The sequence below is a fragment of the Phyllostomus discolor genome, chromosome X, assembly GCF_004126475.2.
Source record: "Phyllostomus discolor isolate MPI-MPIP mPhyDis1 chromosome X, mPhyDis1.pri.v3, whole genome shotgun sequence".
Taxonomy (NCBI): Eukaryota; Metazoa; Chordata; class Mammalia; order Chiroptera; family Phyllostomidae; genus Phyllostomus; species Phyllostomus discolor.
In genome coordinates, this window is record NC_050198.1 from 10,519,332 (window position 1) to 10,539,434 (window position 20,103).

The 20,103-nt window shown below is 45.9% G+C and overlaps 1 protein-coding gene across 1 annotated transcript in view; it reads left to right on the plus strand.

The window, feature by feature from the left end:
• The first annotated feature begins 8,313 nt into the window (after positions 1 to 8,313).
• Positions 8,314 to 20,103, plus strand: part of PTCHD1 (patched domain containing 1) — a 55,513-nt gene continuing 43,723 nt past the window's right edge. Inside the window, exon 1 of the mRNA XM_028523073.2 lies at positions 8,314 to 9,777. Coding sequence (XP_028378874.1) covers positions 9,427 to 9,777 — 351 coding nt within the window. The 5' untranslated portion in view covers positions 8,314 to 9,426. The remainder of the gene's footprint in view (positions 9,778 to 20,103) is intronic.

A 20,103-nucleotide genomic window follows, 5' to 3' on the forward strand; every position in this document is an offset into this window, starting at 1 on the left:
ACGGCACCAACGTTCTTGCCGCACTACACGATTTTGTTTTCATTGGTTGGCCTCAGTCCACTCCACTGGGGACACCTCAAAGGCAAGGTCTTTCCAAGTCTTCCAGCTACACATTTAGCCAAGGGTCTTGGCACTATCTGGCCCAATAATGGATGTGGTGGTTTCAAAGTACTTTACATTCATTAGCATGTTTTGCATCTGAAAGTCTTCTTAACGGAGAAAAACCCGTCATCGTCTTTATTATTCTGATTTTGTGAAAAGAACTCGGAAATACATGGAGGAGACTGGGCTAGAGGGGAGACCTTGTTTGCTAATGGCCTGACTAGTGACCAAACTGGTTTCTGTCACTTGGCACCCTACAGGAGGTAACAGCATTCACCTGAGGCTAAACCTTGCCACCCGTGGTGGAACATACTTTTGCAAGTGCACAATAATCCCCTTTGTTATATTCAGAAGATGCCTGAAGGTGGAAGCAAAGCAGCCCTAGAAATGCAAAGTCCTGTGCTTTGTCTGAAAAACGAACCCTGACTTTTTTTTTCTCTTTTCTCATTTAACCTCTCCTAGGAGCTGCCTCCTGATGCAACTTTCCTACAATTCTAGTATTTTTTAATACGTAAATCAGATTCTACTCCTAATTAATTCACCAACATAATGCCATTCACTAGAAGGAAGTGATCAGCCATGGGGAACAGAATGCCTTGTAGCTGTGTCATTTTTAAAAGTCAAAGCAAGAAGTACACAGCTCTAATAACAGAAGGGATGAAGTGCTTTTGTCTTAGGTTATGCTCTGGAGTACAATTTTTAAAGGGATTAGATACATAAACATCAAACAGCAACTGTCCTGAAGCTAAAAGTTTTACCAGAAAACCCCCTGCTTTCTTAGGCCCCCTATGTTCAAGCATAAGACAATGGATGGGGTGATTATAATGGTCTCTGTTCACTTTACACAGTAAAGGGAAAGAAGTAAAAAAAAAATCTCACCCTTTGCAATATAATGACTACTGTTGAACCACTAAAAAATGGAAGAATTTCAACAGGCATAAGGTCAGAGTCTATTTGGTTGCTTTTTCTGTTATGTATTTTGGAACTACTTGACAGTTTTCCATTTTAACATTTTGAGGGATTTTTTTTTCGTGGTAGAATCTAGACAAGGACTGCAGAAGTTTTGCCATCTGCAAAAAGAGTGGGTTGGATCAGATCAGCAAACACTTTGGGTTCCATAACAATCTTTTGTTGGTCCACAGCCTCCACTAAGGAATACCAACATCAGAAATGAATTCAAATACTGAAAAACTGATTAGTGGATAGGTAACAATACTGCCACTTTACAACACTATTAAATGAATAGCAAATGCAGCCCTGGCTGGTGTGGCTCAGTGGACTGACTGCTGGCTTGTGAACCAAAAGGTTGCTGGTTCAATTCCCAGTGAACTCACATGCCTGGGTTGCGGGCTGGGTCCCCAGAAGGGGACGCACGAGAGGCAACCAATGGACTATATTTCTCTCCCTCTTTCTCCCCCCTTTCCCCTCTCTCTAAAAATAAATAAATAATATCTATTTAAAAATAAATAAACGAATAGCAAATACAGAAATAACATTAAATTGTTTATAATATTTGTGGCATATTATGTTATATGATTAAAATGCTTTTGACACATTATGATATCCAGTCAAGCATTTTATAAGAGGAAACAAGTAATTTTCTGCTTAAAAGAAGAATGATTGACAGAAAACCATGGATTCTTATTTTTTTAATTAAATTTATTGGGGGACATTGGTTAATAAAATTAAATAGGTTCAGGCACACAGTTCTATAATACATCATCTGTATGTTATACTGTGTGTTCACCACCCCACGTCAAGTCCCCTTCCATCACATTTATCCCCCTTTTATCCTCTTCTGCCTCCCCCACCCTTTTCCTCTGGTAATCACCACACTGTTGTCTGTGTACACTTCTGGGCTGTAAAAAAAAGTAGTAAATCTTACCTTTTGCAACATGGATGGACCAGGAGAGCATTATACTAAGTGAAATAAGCCTGTCAGAGAAAGACAAATACCATATAGCCTCACTCATATGTGGAATCTAATGAAGAAAATAAACTAATAAATAATATAGAAACAGGCTCATAGATAGAGAACAGACTGAGAGCTGTCAGAGTGGAGTGGGGTTGGGGGGTTGGGTGAAAAAGGTGAAGTGATTAAGAAAAAGAAAGAAAAACAAAGATTCTGATATCAGATAGGCTGGGTTCTATTTATGCTTCCATTATAGGTAACTCTATACAAGATATTTAATCTCCTTAATCCCCAGTTTCTGCTCTTTAAAATGGGTTTGAAAACACTTAATAGCCTACAAAGCGGTTTTGCAAATTACATAGGCCAAGATACTTACTGTATATGAAAGTGCCTAGGGTTAAACTTAGCACATAAAACACATGAAAATGGTCTTTCCCCCTTTTTCTACCATTCCTGTAAGTCTTTGGCACAATTACTCCTAAAATTCAAGAGGTTATATTTTAGAGTCAGTTCTAACATTTACCTTTAAATGTCCTCCTCCCCCCACACACATATCACAAGGGCATAAAAGTATTGGGTGCAATTATAAATATGAACATATTGGATTTAGTGATCCACTAATCTAAATTTCTTTCCATTTTAATTGTCCTGGATTAGGCAAAGATGATTAACCCCCTGGATTGTATTAGTCTAAGTAACCTCTTTAGGTCTAAAATTTCTCTGAAACCAAGTGATGGGGGCTGGGAGGGGGAGGAGTAACTAGGTGTAAATGGCTCTGTCCCTGGTGCTGAAACTGAATAACATACCTAAACTGTCCTCATTTAGATGCAGTAGAAGAAAAACTAGTTTAACTTAATGAAAAATCTCAGTGGCACTTACTTTACTATCAAGAAAGTGACACTGCTCAGGAAATCCCAGAATGAGTTATCACGTTCTTTGGCCAAGCTCAGAACTTCAGGACTGTACCAAGGGAAGAGAGAAGGGGACCTCAACTAGTCTGGCCCAGTGATCAAAAGGCTATCCAAAAAACCCGATATGTAATATTTACATATCTTACATTTCTAGATATAGATATTTCTAGATCATATATATAAAACATCATATAACAAAGAAGTCACAAACAGCAAGTGCTAACTCTAGGCTAATGGTATTCTAAGACTAGAGAATAACCAGATATTATCTATGCCTTTTTGAGCTTTCACACATTGTTGTGACCTCTCCTCTAGCATTTCCTCTAGTTGGACTTATATTTTAATCCTCAGTACACTTATTCAACCCTATTAGAATTCAAATTCTTCGAGAGTGGGGAATCCCTTGCTCAATTTCTCCTAGTTGTCGGATACAGTAGGAACTTGCTCACTGAAATCATTCAAATAAAATCACTCACTAGAGTTAAATTAATTGATGTTGGTGTGGCAGTCAGTGAAACCTTATTAGATATGTGAGCTAGGATTTTAAGAGAACTCTGAGGGATGGAAGGATTTTGAAAGGTGGAAAGAAGGTAAAGCCATGCTTTCTGTTAGGAGAAGAAACACAAAGCAAAGATTTGGACCTGGCCACCTCGACCTACTGGTGACGTGATGAGCACAGACACCATGAAATATACCTCTCTTAGCCGAGTCTTACGTTTATTCAGGAAAATGATTTTGCATTACTTTTTTCCATATGGCATGATGGATCATTCTTCTGAAAGATTCATGATAACATTGAGAGCCACTGAGTTGGCAGAATATCCTGAAAGGCTCGGATATCCAATCAGCACACTTTTGAGTAGGAATCATCTACATGTTTCTTCATCTTAAGCAGCCTATTAACATTTCTCACACATGTGTTCGCTTTTCAATGGCAAATTGAAACTATCTTCAGTAGTCTCCTTTTGGGTAAGTTTCTGGGAGTATAGTGTTGCTCTGCATAAAACTGCCTCTTGGTCGGTCAAAAAGGGTTCAGTCCCAGTACATATTTTGTGGAAGCATCCCCACTCAAGGTAATGCTGATGTTTGTCGGGGGAGCTTCCCCACTACAAAAGAGTAATCCTTGTTATACTTTAACCTTCCCTGCATATGTTCCTATTCTCCAAAAAGATCTTACCTAGATCTTTTAGAATGTCAGAAACACTCAGCACTTTTAGAAATATTTCAGTGTTCAGAGATCAGGAACGTTTAAAGTAATGATAAACACACTATCCTGAGGGCCACGCTCAACTGCAGCTACCCAAATACTCTTTGCATGGTCCTGCTGTGCACAGGCATGTCACAGTTGACATAGATCTGTTCTGACTTAAGATATGTAGGTGAAAAATATTGTTTTGTTTTTCAGGCAGAAAATGCTGGTGGGATTGATTATGGGAAGGTAATGACAAACTTGCTAGACAAATCAGACCCTTGGTTCTAACCTTCTCTTTTGAGTTCCCCGCTCTCCACACCATGCTCGATCTCCTTGGCATCTCTGAGCAAGACTGAGTCAAGAGACTGATTCCAAATGTAACAGGGGATAGAAATCCACCCCCAAGTGAGACTACTTCATTTATTTTTGTTAACAAATGTAATCCCTGTGAAGGAATGCCCTTGTCCCTTACCATCTAACAATACTTAGAAAGGTATCTGTTAGGAGCAGTCTATTTAAAATGTAGTGCAGGATAGCTGACCCTAAGGAAATAGAGATGCAGAGATTTATGTACAGGGTGTTCAACTCAGTGTTATTTATATTAGTGAAAATTTTAAAAAACTAAACGTGCAACAATATGGTATATATTACACAAATGAAGTATCAGCCATATGATGGAATTCTATGCAGCTATGTCAAATGTTCAATAGCAATATTAATTGACATGAGAAAATGTTCATGATCTGTTTAATGATAAAAATGGCTGCCAAGCAGAATGTTTATTATGGCCTTCAATTTTAGGAAAAAGAAAGTATATAAACATGTTCTATACATTGCCAAAGCCCTCCTGCCAAAGAGTACCAAGAACACACCAGTAGCTGAACACCCTGGGTTTCTTTTTTGTTGCAGTAAAGGACAGCATGCACCATAGAGAACCGAAGGGTGTCTCCATAAAGTGTTAGAAGGGGCTTACAGGATTTGAGCTTGCCTTAAGTGATTTTAAGGGAAGGGTTTAAGGCAGCAGGGCTTGCTCTGGATTGGCTGCTGCCAGGCTACAGAGTAGTTTTATGATTGGGTGCCTTCATAAATCTTTATCTAGAGAGAAAAAAAGACTAGACCAGGACTAAAGCTGTGGTTTGTTTGTTTGTTTGTTTGTTTGTTTTGAAAAAACTACAACAGTCACTCATATTAGCCTGGATAGGGGCATGTTTGGTCATTTTTGTGGTTTGAAGGTTCTCATTTTGTCTGTGTTCAAACATGATTTTCAAGTGGTCTTTAGTCTGGACCCATCACAGTTACAGAATGACCTTATCTGACATCCGTGTTGCCATGAATGCTTTTCGTTCAATAAGAGACCAAAGCTTAGATGTGAGTCCCAGGGCAGCTCTTAGCAACACCAAGCCCCAGCTGATAATACCAGGCCAGTTTCTGGATGGCAGGGACTGATTTTCTCCTTCACAACCACACATTTAGAAAAGACGAGAATGATAGCAAATATCATTTACTAGGTGTTTATGATATTCCAGGCCATGTCCTAAGTGACTTACATCTTTTAATCTATTTAATCCTCACCACAACTCTGTGGGGTAGGTACTATTATTATTGCCATTTTCCAGAAGAGAAGAGTGTGGCATAAAGAGGTTAAGTTACTTACTCAACTCATCATAGTAAGTAGTGGAGCAAGAACTCAGCTTCAGGGCTATGGAACCAATAGGCTAACCTCTGTATTATGCTGCCTATGGATACAGTAACTTACAGAGGTTACCTTTCAAAGCGGGTGGGGGAATACAGAGGCAGGTGTCTTTTGGTTTCCTTCCTTCTCTTGATATTTTTTAATTTTTCTACACTTAGTATGCATTGATTTTTAATCGGAAAAATGAATATTTTACAAATGTGCTAATAGAAGCTCTGTTCTCAAGGTCATTGTCCCAAATGCCAACTCAAGTCCTGGGTGGTGGCAAAGCTCCCCTGAACGCCTAATCAAAACAGGAGAAACACTGGGAGGAGACAACGCCCTCTCTCCTGTCTCTCTGGCTCCAACTCAATTTTGACAATACTAACTGGACTGCAGGCAATAGAAAGTGGCAGAAAGATCAACTGGCAGGCCGTTGGGTGTCTCGGAATTAAAGCAGACAGGGTGGAAGTTTCCCCAAATACACACAAAGGCAATTAGGAAGAGTTGGGAGGGCTGGAAGCAAATGCCTCGGTCTCAACGGAAAGGCCCTTTCCGAGTGGGAGGACAACACTCCCACCCCGGCCAGCTGAGCAGTGCTGGGTTTCTCCCGCTCTGAGATTCAGCCCAGGCGCGAGAGAGGGGACGCCTGCGTGAGGGCTAACATTAAACGGCCGGAAATTCCAGGGATGAGAGAGATCCAAGGTTAGGAGGGAACCATTTGGAGGGACAAAGACTTCAGAATAAAGAGCTTCGGCGAAATGTGAAAGGCTCCCAAAGAGACCTGTGGGCTGGTTTCCTTTCTCTTACTTCTGCCGCCGGCATCAGGGCACATGAAACACCTCTGTTCGCTCCCCGCGCAGAGACCGACTTTAGGCCTCCTGAGAAGTGCCCACCCACCAGCTGCTGCCGGCTCAGCCGCAAAGAACCAGGCTCGCAGCATTTCCCACCGCCGCCGCACCCGCCCCCCTTCGGTCTTTCAGTCTGCCCCACCGAGAGCCACGCAGGGCATCCACCCTGCCATTTAGCACCTTGGCTGCAGAGTGGTGGGTGCTTTCCGAAAGCCCGTGCCATAGCAGCCACTCGCGCTCGCCTCGCCGCTGGCCGGGGCACAAGTCAATGAGGCTTTTCCCTCCGCGAGCATCGTGAATCAGCAAAGCGCTGCAGAGCAGCGGCGTATCCGCAAGCAGAAATTAAGATGCTGGGGGGGTAGGGCACAAGTCCAGTGTAGCTGGGGAATTTCTAGCCCCTCCCAATATGTACCTCCTGGGGAAGACAATACGGAGTGGTTGAGGGAGGTGTTGGCTGAAGCTGCTGGTGAACCTAAGCGCCCAAGGGGAGCCTTTGGAAGCAGTGTGGGGAACAGCGAGGGTGAACAGAGAAAGTGGACAAGACTACGGATGGATAGAAGGACCCAGGGAGCGCAGGCAGAGCAGAGCGGTTACACCCCCGGGTTGGGCCGTGCAGCAGGTTCAGGTGTTTCTGAGGGACTATAGAAAGGAGGGTCTGGTGTGGGGGAAGGGAACAGAGAAACCAAGAGGAGGATTTCCCAGCCCACGACTTCCTGTTTCCAACGTGCAAGTTCCCAAGTTCAGTTTGAGAAGTGCAGGGCCGCTTGGCTTTGGGGAGTAATACCTCCCAGAGTCCCGTTCTCCCACCCATTTCCCTCTCCCTCTCCTCCTGTTCCCCTCTCTTCCTCTTCCCCTCCTCTTCCTCTTCCTCCTCCTCCTCGCCTCATTCCATCCTCCTTCTGCTTTAATTAATATGCATGTCCACGCTCAGTAGTGCGGGCCACAGACCAGGAACCGCGCCTCTATTCCCAGCCGCCTCTGGCTTGACCCTTGGCACTAGGAGGCCAAGCAGAAGCGACCAGAGGCTTAGGAGGCGAAGGCCGAGCCCTAGCCGAGTGAAACCTGGGGACCCCTCGCCACGCCCCAGTCCCCACCCCCATGGCCGGACAGAGCGACTCAGTGGCCCAGACTCTTGAGATCCGGCTCCATCTGCGTTGCAAAGGATGGACCCCGGGGCTTGGAGAGCGCAAGGAAAGGCGCTAAATTGTACCTGTGCATGGCCGTTCCCGCCGCCGCAGGTCTATCCCGGGCCCGAAGCCGGCGCCCGCCTTCTTGGGGAATTTTCTGGAGGGGGAGTTCGAGGGGAACCACAGTGGCTGCCTGCTAGCTCAAGGCTGGCGCGCACACGTACACGCCCAACTTTGCCGAGCCCTCGGCGCCCCCGAGCTCCCCCGCGCCCCCGGCGGCTCGGCAAGCTCACAGACCAGTATCTCTCCAGGTCTGAGATAAGGTGTTCCCCACTCCCCACACTCGCGCGTTTGAGAAGGAGAGGGCGGGGTGGAAGAGAGAAGGGGAGTAACGCTCCCGACTCCCTGACCAGCTGTTCACAAGCACTCTACGCCCGCAGGGGCGCCCGCTCCAGCCCCGCCGCACCAGGTCCCCCAGACCCGCCAATGACGACAGAGGGGGGAGGGGGAGGAAGAGGAGGAGGCGGCGGCGTTGGCAGGGCAGAGAGCCGGGAGCCCGAGAGCACGGGAGCCCTGGTGACCCTCAGCTCCATCGACCTACCATCATTATCAGCACTTTTATTACTGGGGGACGGGGTGGGGAGCTTGAGGGGTGCGCAGCAGAACTGCCCAACCCGAGTCCGTCTGGAGCGATCCTAAATGAGGGCTAGTATATTCTCCACAGGCGCTTTTTGGGTGGACGCGCCCCAGACGCACACCCGGACCCCGTGGTCCCGCAGAAGCTGCAGTGTTGGGGATATTTTAAATGGCTCTTAGTTGAGAGGAGGCGTGATTTCCACGTTCGAGCGTCTTCGCTCCCCACCCCCTCTCCGCACCAGCCAGTGCGCGCCACCACCTGAGCTAGGCGAGAGCCAGGGCGCACGCAGTCTTCAGCCTCTTCCTTTCCCACTCTGGGGGGGATCGGCTCTGAGCGGGTCTGCCCGACGCCCCCCGGGAGAACGCTTTACTTTTTGTTTGGGAAATCGGGGCCATTTCTTTATTCATCTCTGGGTCTCCCCGGAGGATACAGGGGAGGAGAAGGCGTGAGCGGGCGGCGGGCCGGGGGAGGGGAGCAAGGGGAGGGGAGGGGACTGGGTGTAGCCTGGAATTCTCTGTCCTCGTGTTCCTAGGCTGGCGCGCAGAGTCTCCCCGCGATAGCGCCGCCGCCGCTCCCCGTGCTACCCCGTCGTTGGCCTTGGGGGTCGGGTGAGTGGGGTCATGACGCGCCGCGGGGGCTGCCCCGGGCCCCTTCCGCGCTGAGCCGGGACGCAGCCCAGCCGCGCAGAGCCCCTCGGGCGGGGAGGCGGCGGAGGGTGGGGAGGGCGCACGGGATAGGGCGGGGTGGGGGCGGCGCGGAGACCGCCAGGCTGGGGGGCTCTCCAAGCCGACGCGGGCAGGAGGGCGTGTCTCCGTCCCGAGGGGACCCTCCCGAAGCGCGGCGCGGGACTCCCCGATGGTGGTGCCGCGGCTCCGGGAAAGCTCCGGGTCTCGCCTTCGCCGCCGCCGCCGCCGCCGTCGCCACCGCGGGCGCCACCACCGTCGCCGCCGCCGTCGCCGCCGCCGCCCGAGCCCGCGCCGAGCGTGCGCCTCGCCCTCCTCCCGCGCCCGCTCTGCTCTAGGATGCTGCGGCAGGTCCTACACAGGGGCTTGAGGACGTGTTTCTCCCGGCTTGGCCACTTCATTGCCAGTCACCCGGTCTTCTTCGCCTCGGCGCCCGTGCTCATCTCCATCCTGCTCGGCGCCAGCTTCAGCCGCTACCAGGTCGAGGAGAGCGTGGAGCACCTGCTGGCGCCCCAGCACAGCCTCGCCAAGATCGAGCGCAACCTTGTTAACAGCCTGTTCCCGGTCAACCGCTCCAAGCACCGGCTCTACTCGGACCTGCAGACCCCCGGACGCTACGGCCGGGTCATCGTCACCTCCTTCCAGAAAGCCAACATGCTGGACCAGCATCACACCGACCTGATCTTAAAGGTGAGAAGGGGGCGGAAGCGGGCAGCCTCCACTAGCGCTGCTGCCGCTGCCACAGCCGGACTGGCTGTGCGCGGGGTCCGGGCTGAGAGCGCCGCCTCTCCTATCCCGGGCGCCTGCCGCAGGGGCTCCCCTGCACCGCGCGCCCCTCGGAGGCCGCCCAGAGCCTCCCAGCCTCCTGGGTGGGAGCGTCCCAGTCCGGGCCCGGCCCTGCCCTCGCCGCCGTCGTTGCCACCCAAGCAGCTGCTGCAACAGTTGGGGCGGCGGCATTAAGGGTGCTGTGGTCAGTGCGCTGCCTTTGGTTGCATTGGCCTTCGGGGCGGGAAGGCTTTGGGGTAAGTGGGCCAGGAACGAACAGAATAAGAAAAAAGTCCTGCTAGTTGAAAACAACATACTATGTATGACAAGATTCAGAGACCCCTCTCCCCTTCTTCTCCTTTCCCCACCCCTTCCTCTGGCCCCCACAGTGTTTTGGGAAAGGCAGTTTGGAGAGGCCGTGAGGTGGCAGAGGAATGTGAAGTGAGACGGTGGGGAAAATGCCTCCTACCTCCCAGAAAGAAGTGCGGTCCCTGACAAGGACAGGGGTTGCCCTGCCGCCCTCCTCCCGGGAGCGAGGTAGCCATCTCTGTCTTCTAGGGTAGGAAATGATATTTGTAATTCACAGTTATTTCATTTTTCACAGTATCTCCTCTCGTCCAAAATGCAAAAACTTCTTCAGGCAAAGAGGGGTTCAATTGATCCACTTTTATTTGGGTGCATTTGCGCTCCGGGGTGAGGCACAGAACCTGAGAGTGAGAACAGACGCCAAGCTGTATAGTCCTGAGAAGAACACAGGAAAGCAAGCAGCAGGTTAGAGGGTGACTCTCGCAGAAACAGGTTGTGCCATCAGCCTGAGGGGAGAATTTGATGTGAAAAGTGAGGTTAATGATGATAACTTTCAGGAAGTTCCTAAGAAAGGCAGAGGAGTAAGGACTAGAGATGGAAAAGTGGAGACCTTGGGAGAGAAGAGCAAAAATATGTGAGAATGTTCTGTCCAAGTCCCTGGTGGAGATTATGGAGTTTGTTTACTTAAAGTGCTCTTCTGGGGGTGGGGGAGGCAGACAGGAACCAGTCCCAGATGTAGCCCTGGGGCTCAGGGATGAGAGAGGTGCTGCTTTTGTGTGGGTCTTTCTGGTCTAGAGCCAGGATTGGAGGCTCATTAGATTTCTAGTCTTATTCCAAAAGGAGTCAGCCCATGAACCTGGGGAACTCTTTCTTTCTCTTTCCCTCTACAGGTAACCCTTTATCCCTAGGGGCAAGCTCATTTCCCTCCATTTGTTGACTTGTTGTCAATTAGTAATGATGGGACTCTAACTAGAGACTCAATGGAATTGGAACATTCCCACATTGGGTGGCTCATCATATTTTTAATGGCACGCACATATCACACATACTCATCACAGAACCTTGGTAACATTAATCTCGATATGTTTGCTTTTTCTCATCATTATACTTCCAACATCAAAGTGTTTTTTCCCCAATACCTCAGTGAACATATGTTGGCACACAGACAAATATTGCTCCAAATGCTTTCTCAAGAAGACACGTAGTAGTTTCATCACAGGCTTAAGGAAACTAGAATTTAGCCAGTCGTGACAGTTGGAAAGCTGCCCTGTGTTTTGATAGATGATCTACTCTATGATATTTCTCTTTGTATCCCCCACCCCCGTCCCAGGAGGTATTCCCACTAGGTTTCTTTCCCCCTAACAAACCCTAATGCCAGTGTGATGGGCAATCACCAGCTACATTCACTCAAGGTTAATGAGACATCAACAGGCACATCAGATCTCTTCTCAATTCGATTGTTTTTCTCCTGTTTGATTTTGATCTGTTCAAAACAGAAAACCGTATTATAAGGGAAAGTGGGAGGGAGAAGGAGACTGGCTTTGCCTCTGTGTCTAAAGGGCAACTTTAAAGGACAGCGGTCTCGACAGTAAGTTGTTTTAAGAAATGGGATGGTTTTCGTGTTCCAGGTGTCTGGGGAAAATCACAGCCCTGTCAAACAGTGTGGTCAGAGCTCATTTCTAGCTGTTGGCTCTCTAGTCAAATAAATTCATACAGTTTATAAGGACCCAGACTTAGGAAAGGACTGCCTTTGATTTTATGTATCCATTTTTTTTCTTTCTACATCCATCCCCTATATTTGGTAGGTATGGAGCTGGGGGACAGAAAAGTAGACCTTCAGTACTCGTGGTAATGTAAAGTGTGAGCAGGGGCACTTATTATTTTTTTCCTTTTTTCTATGAGAGACACGGTGAAGACTTGTTCTTTATAAAAGGTGTTAGGAGTGAGCATCACTATTGCTGCCCCTTACTAGTGTTATTCCGATACTTGGTTGCTGGCATCAAGGATAGTGCTGACAGTTAACATTGTACACAACACCAGCCAGCCTCTGCCGGCTTTACTACATGGCATTAGAAGTGAAGTGGACAGAGCCTGAGCAGGGCTCTAGGCTTTTTCAGGCCCTGCTAGGAAACTAGAGGAAGTAACTTACAGAGCTGTGTCCTTTACTCCTCATAGTGCTCTTGGTTGTACCTGAATATTCAATGAAGGAGATCCTTCTTGGGATATTAGTCTAGCTACTTTCTGACCAAACATAGACTGGAATAGGATGATGACAAAAAACAAAACCCCAGGCTTAGTTTTCAACAAATATACTTGAGAGTATGACAGAAGAACAATAATCCACATTTGAAAACCCAGTTGATCTGGTTTGTAGCTTTCTCAGATTTGTGCAAGGGACGGGACTGCCATTCTCTGACTCTGGAGCATAACATCTGATGCCAAACTATGAGGGGGTGACTCTCCCTCACGATGGTTTCCGCTGAAGGCTGTGTGGCAAAGATGTAATTTTTAATGAAAGTGGGTGGGGCCTCATGGTGCTGCTAGGGGATCAACCATTAATTTCCGAACCTGTTTAAATAAATGTTGATCTTCAAAAGTCTTCATTTCACTAGAAGATTAAATTTAGTTCATTATCATATTTTAATAGAAAATCCACGATGTTTCTCTCAGAGCAAATTTCCGGATAGTGTTTCATGAGCTTTTATAGATAAGATTTTTTACTTAATCACCTAAAATGAAGTGTAGGAAGGTCTTGTTGATAATTGACCAAGACAATACCCAAGCTGTGACCAAGACAATACTTGATTTACTCCAGAAGCATCTGTGTAGAGTGTATACTGAAGAAACAGTTTAACCCAGTCCTTAGAATAATGTTACCCCCTTTATGACACTGTAACATGTAAACATACAATATGTTCTAGATACAGTAAATGCCTCAGGGTGGGCAGGACAGTATTATGATCCCATTTTACAGATGAGAAAACTGCTCTTTAAAAATTAACTGACTAGTCCGTGGAGAAAAAAAAACAAAGACAGAAACCAGGACCAGGACCCAGGATTTTTGACTCCCAGCAAAGTGCTCTTTTCACTATAATTTCCTGTCTCCCATGTGACAAACTACTTGAATTATTTAAAATGTACATTTTTGTTATCCAGATGAAGCATATTTGACCAAAGTCTCATACTCATCCCATACTATTGTTCCAATAGTGATAATTAGATCATAAAAACATCCTCTTAACTGATCCTTTCTGATGTCAATGAAAATCCACATACAGGGTAGGGCAAAAGTAAGTTCACGGTTGTGAGAACGCAGAACACAAGAGTTAATTTTTCTATTATTTATGAATTAGTGTATCATGTTCCATACAAGGAATTATAAACCTACTTTTGGCCCCTCCCTTATAGAAACTCTTAAGTGCTCAAAGTAAACCATAAAATATTTGTTATTGGTAGTATACAAAGATAGAAAGATCAAATATTTTACTGAAAAAATACCTCTGGCTTTTTTTTTACTGGAAAAAAACACTCTGGAAGATTAAAGGTGGCAATTTCATGTTGGAGCGCTGTTCACTGGCCAGGTTCAAGTGGACTCAACTCCAGTGCCTCACACAGTCCCTGGCACACAGTGGACCCTCAATAAACACTTATCAAATGCACATGCCCTGGATTACTCAGACCCTGGTGTGGAGGGTAAAGAAAATTCCACAGAAACCACTTTAGAATGTATTTTCCAAATGACATTTTTATTTTTACAACTATACAAGCAGTTTCCAGGCTTGTCTTTTTCCAAGATACTGTTTTTCTTTCCTCATTAACCAATGTGGTCACATCAAAACATATTTCAGTCTTGAAACTAGGTAGGGGCCTTTCCTATGCATAATGTCCCCTTCTTCAGAGGAACCTCATAGGATTTTTTTTTCAAACCAAGGGAAGGACACATCATTGTTTTGCAGACACTCTTCCATTTACTGGGGAATCTCACTGTGTTCAAATATTCAGTTTCTATTTCATTAAACTTTTTTATGTTTAAATACATTAAGTAGAATTAACTAATAGAATTTAACTTGGAATTATTTAATTCGGGTTTTCCAGGAAGGGGAGAGTAATTGCTAGCTCAGTGTCACGAAGACCTGGTAGCTGGGTCAGGATCCCAGTTTTCCCAAATACTACCTCAGCACTTTCAGTCATTACGGGAATCAGCATCATTCCTTTCTCTACAGTGTAAGGATCAGCATATTCCGGCCTATTTTCAAGCTTGGAAGTTTGTACATTTAAAAAAAATGTATCAAAACAAAGACAAATAAGGATATGAGGCAGAGATGGTACGTGGCCCCCAAAGCCAAAAATATTTACTCTTTAGTCCTCTACATAAAGAAGTTCCTAGACTGTATTCCAAAACTTTGCTAAAGCATTCTCAGGAAGTTACTACTATTAACCTCTAAGGCAGTGGTTCTCAACCAGGGGTGACTGTACCTCCCTAGGCAACATTTGGCAATGGTTGGAGACAGTTTTGATCCTCAGAAATGGTAGTGGGTTGCTACTAACATGTCCTGGGTGGCAGGCATGGATGCTGTTACCCACCCTGTGGGCGTAGGATGGCCTCCCACAGCAAAGAATTGCCTGGCCCCAAACCCTGCTAGAAGGGGTTCCTTTGTTTGTTTCTTCTGTCTTATTAGGATTTTTTCTTGCAGCTGCATTGATTATGTAAAATGAAAAATGCCAAACTCTTAAAGAATTTTGGGGACAAATACTGCAACCTCTGAGGAAACGCTCTTTTGGGCAGTTGAGCAGAGACCAGATATTCCAGTGCGACCTTCCCCAGGATGCAGTTATCTTGCTCTCTCCTATAGCCCTGTCCGTTCTGGTCTAAGTCCTGCTGTAGAACAACCCAAGAAACTGAATGCAGTTTGACTGCATGAACAGCAAAGCTTTCGAATTGACCCTGGCCTTGAGGCTTCACGGAGTGCCCATGATCAGCAGGTCTGACTACCCTTCTGGCAGTCACCCACTAGGCTGGCCTTCTCCTGACAGTAAGACCTTACTAGGAGTAGTGACCTGCCAAGGAGGTTGGGGGCAACGCTTTGTTGCCTAGTCCAGTTGCCTTGTCTTTCTGAACATAAAATGTCAAAAGAAGAACTTGCATCCAAGGAACAGGACATGAAAGACCCTTGGGTTCGGACGGCACCTTAAAGGTCATGTCTGCAGATGCTGATGCTGGAATCTGCTCTTAGCATCTCGGTGCTTTGTCTGGGGACAGGTGCCATAGCACCTTGGGAAGCCCTGTCCCTTTGGTGAGTTTTCTGAGGCAGGTACTCTTAGGAAATGTTAAGCCCAGGCCTGAAAGGGCAACATTTGTGCATCCGCTGGATCAGCCAATTGCCTTTTAATTTTTTTTAACTTTTCAATTACAGTTGACATTTGTACTTTATTTTTGTGCAGGGGGGAAATTAAAAAGAGGTCAAGATTGCTTTTCATTCTCCTTTCATTTCATAGGAGGTACATCCAAATAATCCAAGCATAATATTCTTTTTGGGTTGTCTAGTTTCTAAGCACATTTCATTTGTGTGACTAATATCTTCAAATGCCCACCTTGCTCATCTTATTTAGATTTGGGAAGCAACCTTTTACTTCCTCGTGCAGATAAGCATTTGGGAGAAACTCTGGGTAAACTGCTAATTAAAACTGAAATTTAAATATAAAGCTGTAGTGTGAGAAGAAGCCCACCATTTTAATGACTCATAGTATCTTGATAGATGCTGTATGACAAGGATGATTTGTTTTAATTAACACAAGAAAATGAACCTCTCAGGATTCACCAGACTTAAAACCTCACGAAACAGCTGAACATTTAACTGGTGACTCCTTATGATGATTAAGAGGAGAAGTAAGGTAAAAGGAACTGTTTGGCTCCTGCCTGAGAGGTTGCGGCATCTCTTGGCACAGGAGCTAGAGAGATGCAAGGTGCTAGGGATCTGATCAGCTTTGACTTTGTGGGATGAGCCATCTGGTACCTGACTTTGGGGCTCAGTATGAGCCCCTAGTGATTCTTGAGATAGGCTTGAAGCAGCCTTTTGAAGTCACCTGCTCAGTAGCACATCACAGCAAGCAGGCCTGTCTGCAGCACTGCCCGTGCTACAGCCACATGCCCGGAAGGCCACAGAACTTCCGAGGAGTCCTGCCAGACTGATTTAATGACCAGCAGGGGAGGTGAGTAATCTCTAACCTTTAAAGGGAAAAAGAAAAAGGAAATCAACACCAGTTATTATTTCATATGGGAAGCCCTGAATATTATGCTGTGCCTTCAACTTCCAAATTCAGATTGTTGAACAAAAGAGGCAATGAGGAAACTGGGTAGCTATTTTTATCTTCTCACTCTCTAAGAAACCCTCTTGAGAATATTGTTTCTGGCATTTTAAAAGATGTCCATTGTTAGGTCTTCTACTTTAGGTTTCAATTGTGGGCTCCATGTGGAGTCGAGATGAGGATTTGAGTGCCAGCAGCTACCTTGGGAGTTAATATCCGGAAACACCAGTAAGGAAATGGGGACATGAAAGAGGGAATATTCTCAAGCAGGTGTCCACTGTGGGCACCCAGGGCTTGGTCTCCCTGGGGAACTCTGGGAGACACTGTAGAACATGTGTCCAGGTTATCCCAACTGTGGTCGAAGAAGCTAGATATTTATTCCCCAACTCTCCAGCCATCATTAGTTGATCGAGCTCCATCCGGGAGCATTAAATAAATACATGGCAATTCCAGATGCTCTCTCTGTCCCTATAATCAGAGTTGGTATTGTTGTTTTATGAAAGCCTCAGGCAACAGAGCTGCAGGGCTTTGCAGTAAGTGGCCTTGGCATGCAGAGGTGAGTATGAGCTGAAAGAATATGGGCAGGGACCCTGACAGCAGCATCGGCCTAAGGGTCTTACGCCTACCTGGAGTCACGCATCTAGAAGTTGAGAGCCCAATTCCCAGGGGATGGATGTTCATCCCTTCACTCAATAAGATGGCCTTGACCCCAGCTCCATGAAGTTTACAGGCAAGAATGATCCAGCATAGTCGTTTGGTTTATTCTTGAACTGGATAAGCAACCGCTGCCATTTTCAGTCCTGTCACTGGTTGGTGGTAAAGATGATTCCAAACAGGGCCTGGCCACCACCAGGACTTAGGGGTTTATATTGCCAAACCCGCACATCGGAGTATCCCGCCCCTCTTCCCTTTATGAATACAAAAGTCTATAGGTCCCCATTTTCACACATGTACTTTTTAAAACTCTTTTAAAAGAAATGTATTGGGGTGGCCTTGGTAAGTAAAATTATATAGGTTCCAAGTGTACAATTCTATAATATATCATCTATGTATTGCACTGGGTGCTCACCACCCAAAGTCAACTCTCCTGTCAGCATATATCTGCCCCCCTTTCCTACCCCCACACCCTCCCCTCTGATCACCACCACAGTGTTGTCTGTGTCTGTAGTTTTTGTTGTTTTCTTCATTTGTTGCTTTCAGTTTTATACCCCACATATGAGTGAAATCATATGATTCTTGACTTTTTCCATCTGAAAGGTAACAAAACATAAAGATGGTCATTTTACACATCCACTTTTGTTCTCCTCTAGAAATGCACTCACGGCTTACTCTGATGTCAAACTCACATGTCTCCTACTTTACGAGGTCCTCCCAGAATGGCTTCTTCCTTCCCTTAAATCCACCTGGCTTTCAGTCGTGTTCATATTCTTGAATGCTTAGCTATACACTATTATATAATTTGCTGTATTGCCAGGTGATAGTTTCTTCTTTTTAGCAAGATCATAAGCTCTTCAAGTGCAGGAACAATGTCTCAGACTCCCAAATCTCTCCTAGAACCTAGCATAATGTGGAGTGTGTAGTAGGTGCTTAATAAATTGTTGCCGGTCGATGGCTTATAGGATGAAAAATGTTCTCTTCCTTCCCTGTTGATTTATTTTGGTCAAATACAATTTTGTCTGGTGGCATGACCATGTGATTTCCTTAGATCTGTCTTCACTTTTAATCCTTGATAAATCTTGGTTCCAAACTTGATGATAAGCAATAATTACCCATTCTGCCTCAGAATCTTCTGACATTTACTTTGTATGTGGAGAAATTTGTAGGAAACCAAACACTTGACCACCTTCTCTGGTCCAAATACAGTTTGGAAAGGCATGAACTTGACCTCAGCCTTCATTCCCATATAGGAAGGCAGAGCACTGTGCCGTTCCCAGGGAGCACCCCAGAAGTCAGCTCTCTACTACGCATGTCCTTGTGTCCATGAAGTCTCAAAACTTTGACCACAGCCATACTCAAATGTAAACATGAAACATTTTTTCAAAAATCAAGGACAAATGGTTTTTGCCAACTGTAGCATCAGTGTTCAAGAGATCACCATCCTAATGTTGCTGAGCCTCACTCTTCTGAAGAGGGAGCCCATGGTAACAAAAAGATTTGTTCTAAGAGGTGAACTTAAAAACTGATACTGGCACAAAAATCAGTGTACCTCTGTGAAGTTTAACAGAAACATTACAACTAATTTCTCAGCATTGAAGGTGACGTTCCTTTGCCCATTATTCCATGGACTCCACACATTTGTCCAATACCATAGCTTTGTGAATTCCTTCTAATTGTGTCTCAAGAAAAAAGGCATCGTGCTGAAAAGATCTTTGTGATATTCAGTACCTTAATTTTGTGTGGTTTCTATTGCTGTCTTTTGTTTTTGTTCTCGTTTTGTTATAGCAAGTGGTCATACTGAGGGAAGATTGATTGCTCTTAGACTCTGTAGGTCCCCACAAAGCACCTGGGCATCTAGTGAAAATACAGATTCTTACTCAGCCTAGGGTGGGGCTGTGATTCTGAATTTCTAACAAGCCCCAGGTGATACTGATGCTGCTGGTCAGAGGAGCACACTTTGAGTAGCAAGGCTCCAATTCACCTGCTATGAACACAACACTAGATTTGGGGTCAGGAAATCCAAGCTCCAGCCCCAGTTCGTGTTCTCTCTCCCTCTCTCCCTCTCTCCCTCTCTCCCTCTCTCCCTCTCTCCCTCTCTCCCTCTCTCCCTCTCTCTCTCGAAAGAGGAAGGAAAGGAGAGAGGGAGAGGAACATCAATGTGTGGTTGCCCCTTGTGCGCCCCCTACTGGGGAAACCTGACCCACAACCCAGGCATGTGCCCTGACTGGGAATCCAACAGGCGACTGTTTGGTTTGTGGTCGGCACTCATTCTATTGAGCCACACCAGCCAGGGCTCAAACCCCTGTTCTTTTAAGTATGTGACCTTGGGTAAGTCAACTAACGTCCCTGAGAAGCCGGCTCCTCATCTGCACTGAATGTAATAGCATCCCCCATACCCACTTACGGTAAGGATACAATGAGATACCGTATGTGAAGGCACTGTGTAACCCTGTTCTCCCGTGGCTTGTAAGGCGTGTTATCATTATTGCTATTTGCTTTGAAAATGACTGTTACTTCCTCATATGCGCCAGCTCTTTCAGAGTCATTATTGCCTGTTGAGTAAATACACATATAGGCATTTTTTTCTTTGATCCAACAGGCAATAATGGGTGCTCAATCTGCATTCTCAATACTCAGATTGGCAATTTGTTGGTCTTTAATGACTCCATCTGAGTCATTATAGACGATTGGATTCATCCTACTGCTGAGCATGCAGCTCCTGAGTTCTTAGGCAGGCAGAGCTGTCGGTGGGGATGAGCGCATTGCATTCCAGCTCATCAAGGTGGTTTCTCCAGGCTCAGAACCTCATCTTCATGCTTGACAGTGCTTTGCACTCAAAGGCAGCCTTCATTTCCTGCCTAGAGAAGTGTCTTTGCAATTAAAAGTTCTGGGAGGCGGTGGGCTTCTGTTTCCAAGTTCTCTTCACCACTCATCACAGCAGGGCAGGCCAGAAGAGATTCTCCAGCAATGTCAGTTAGAGAG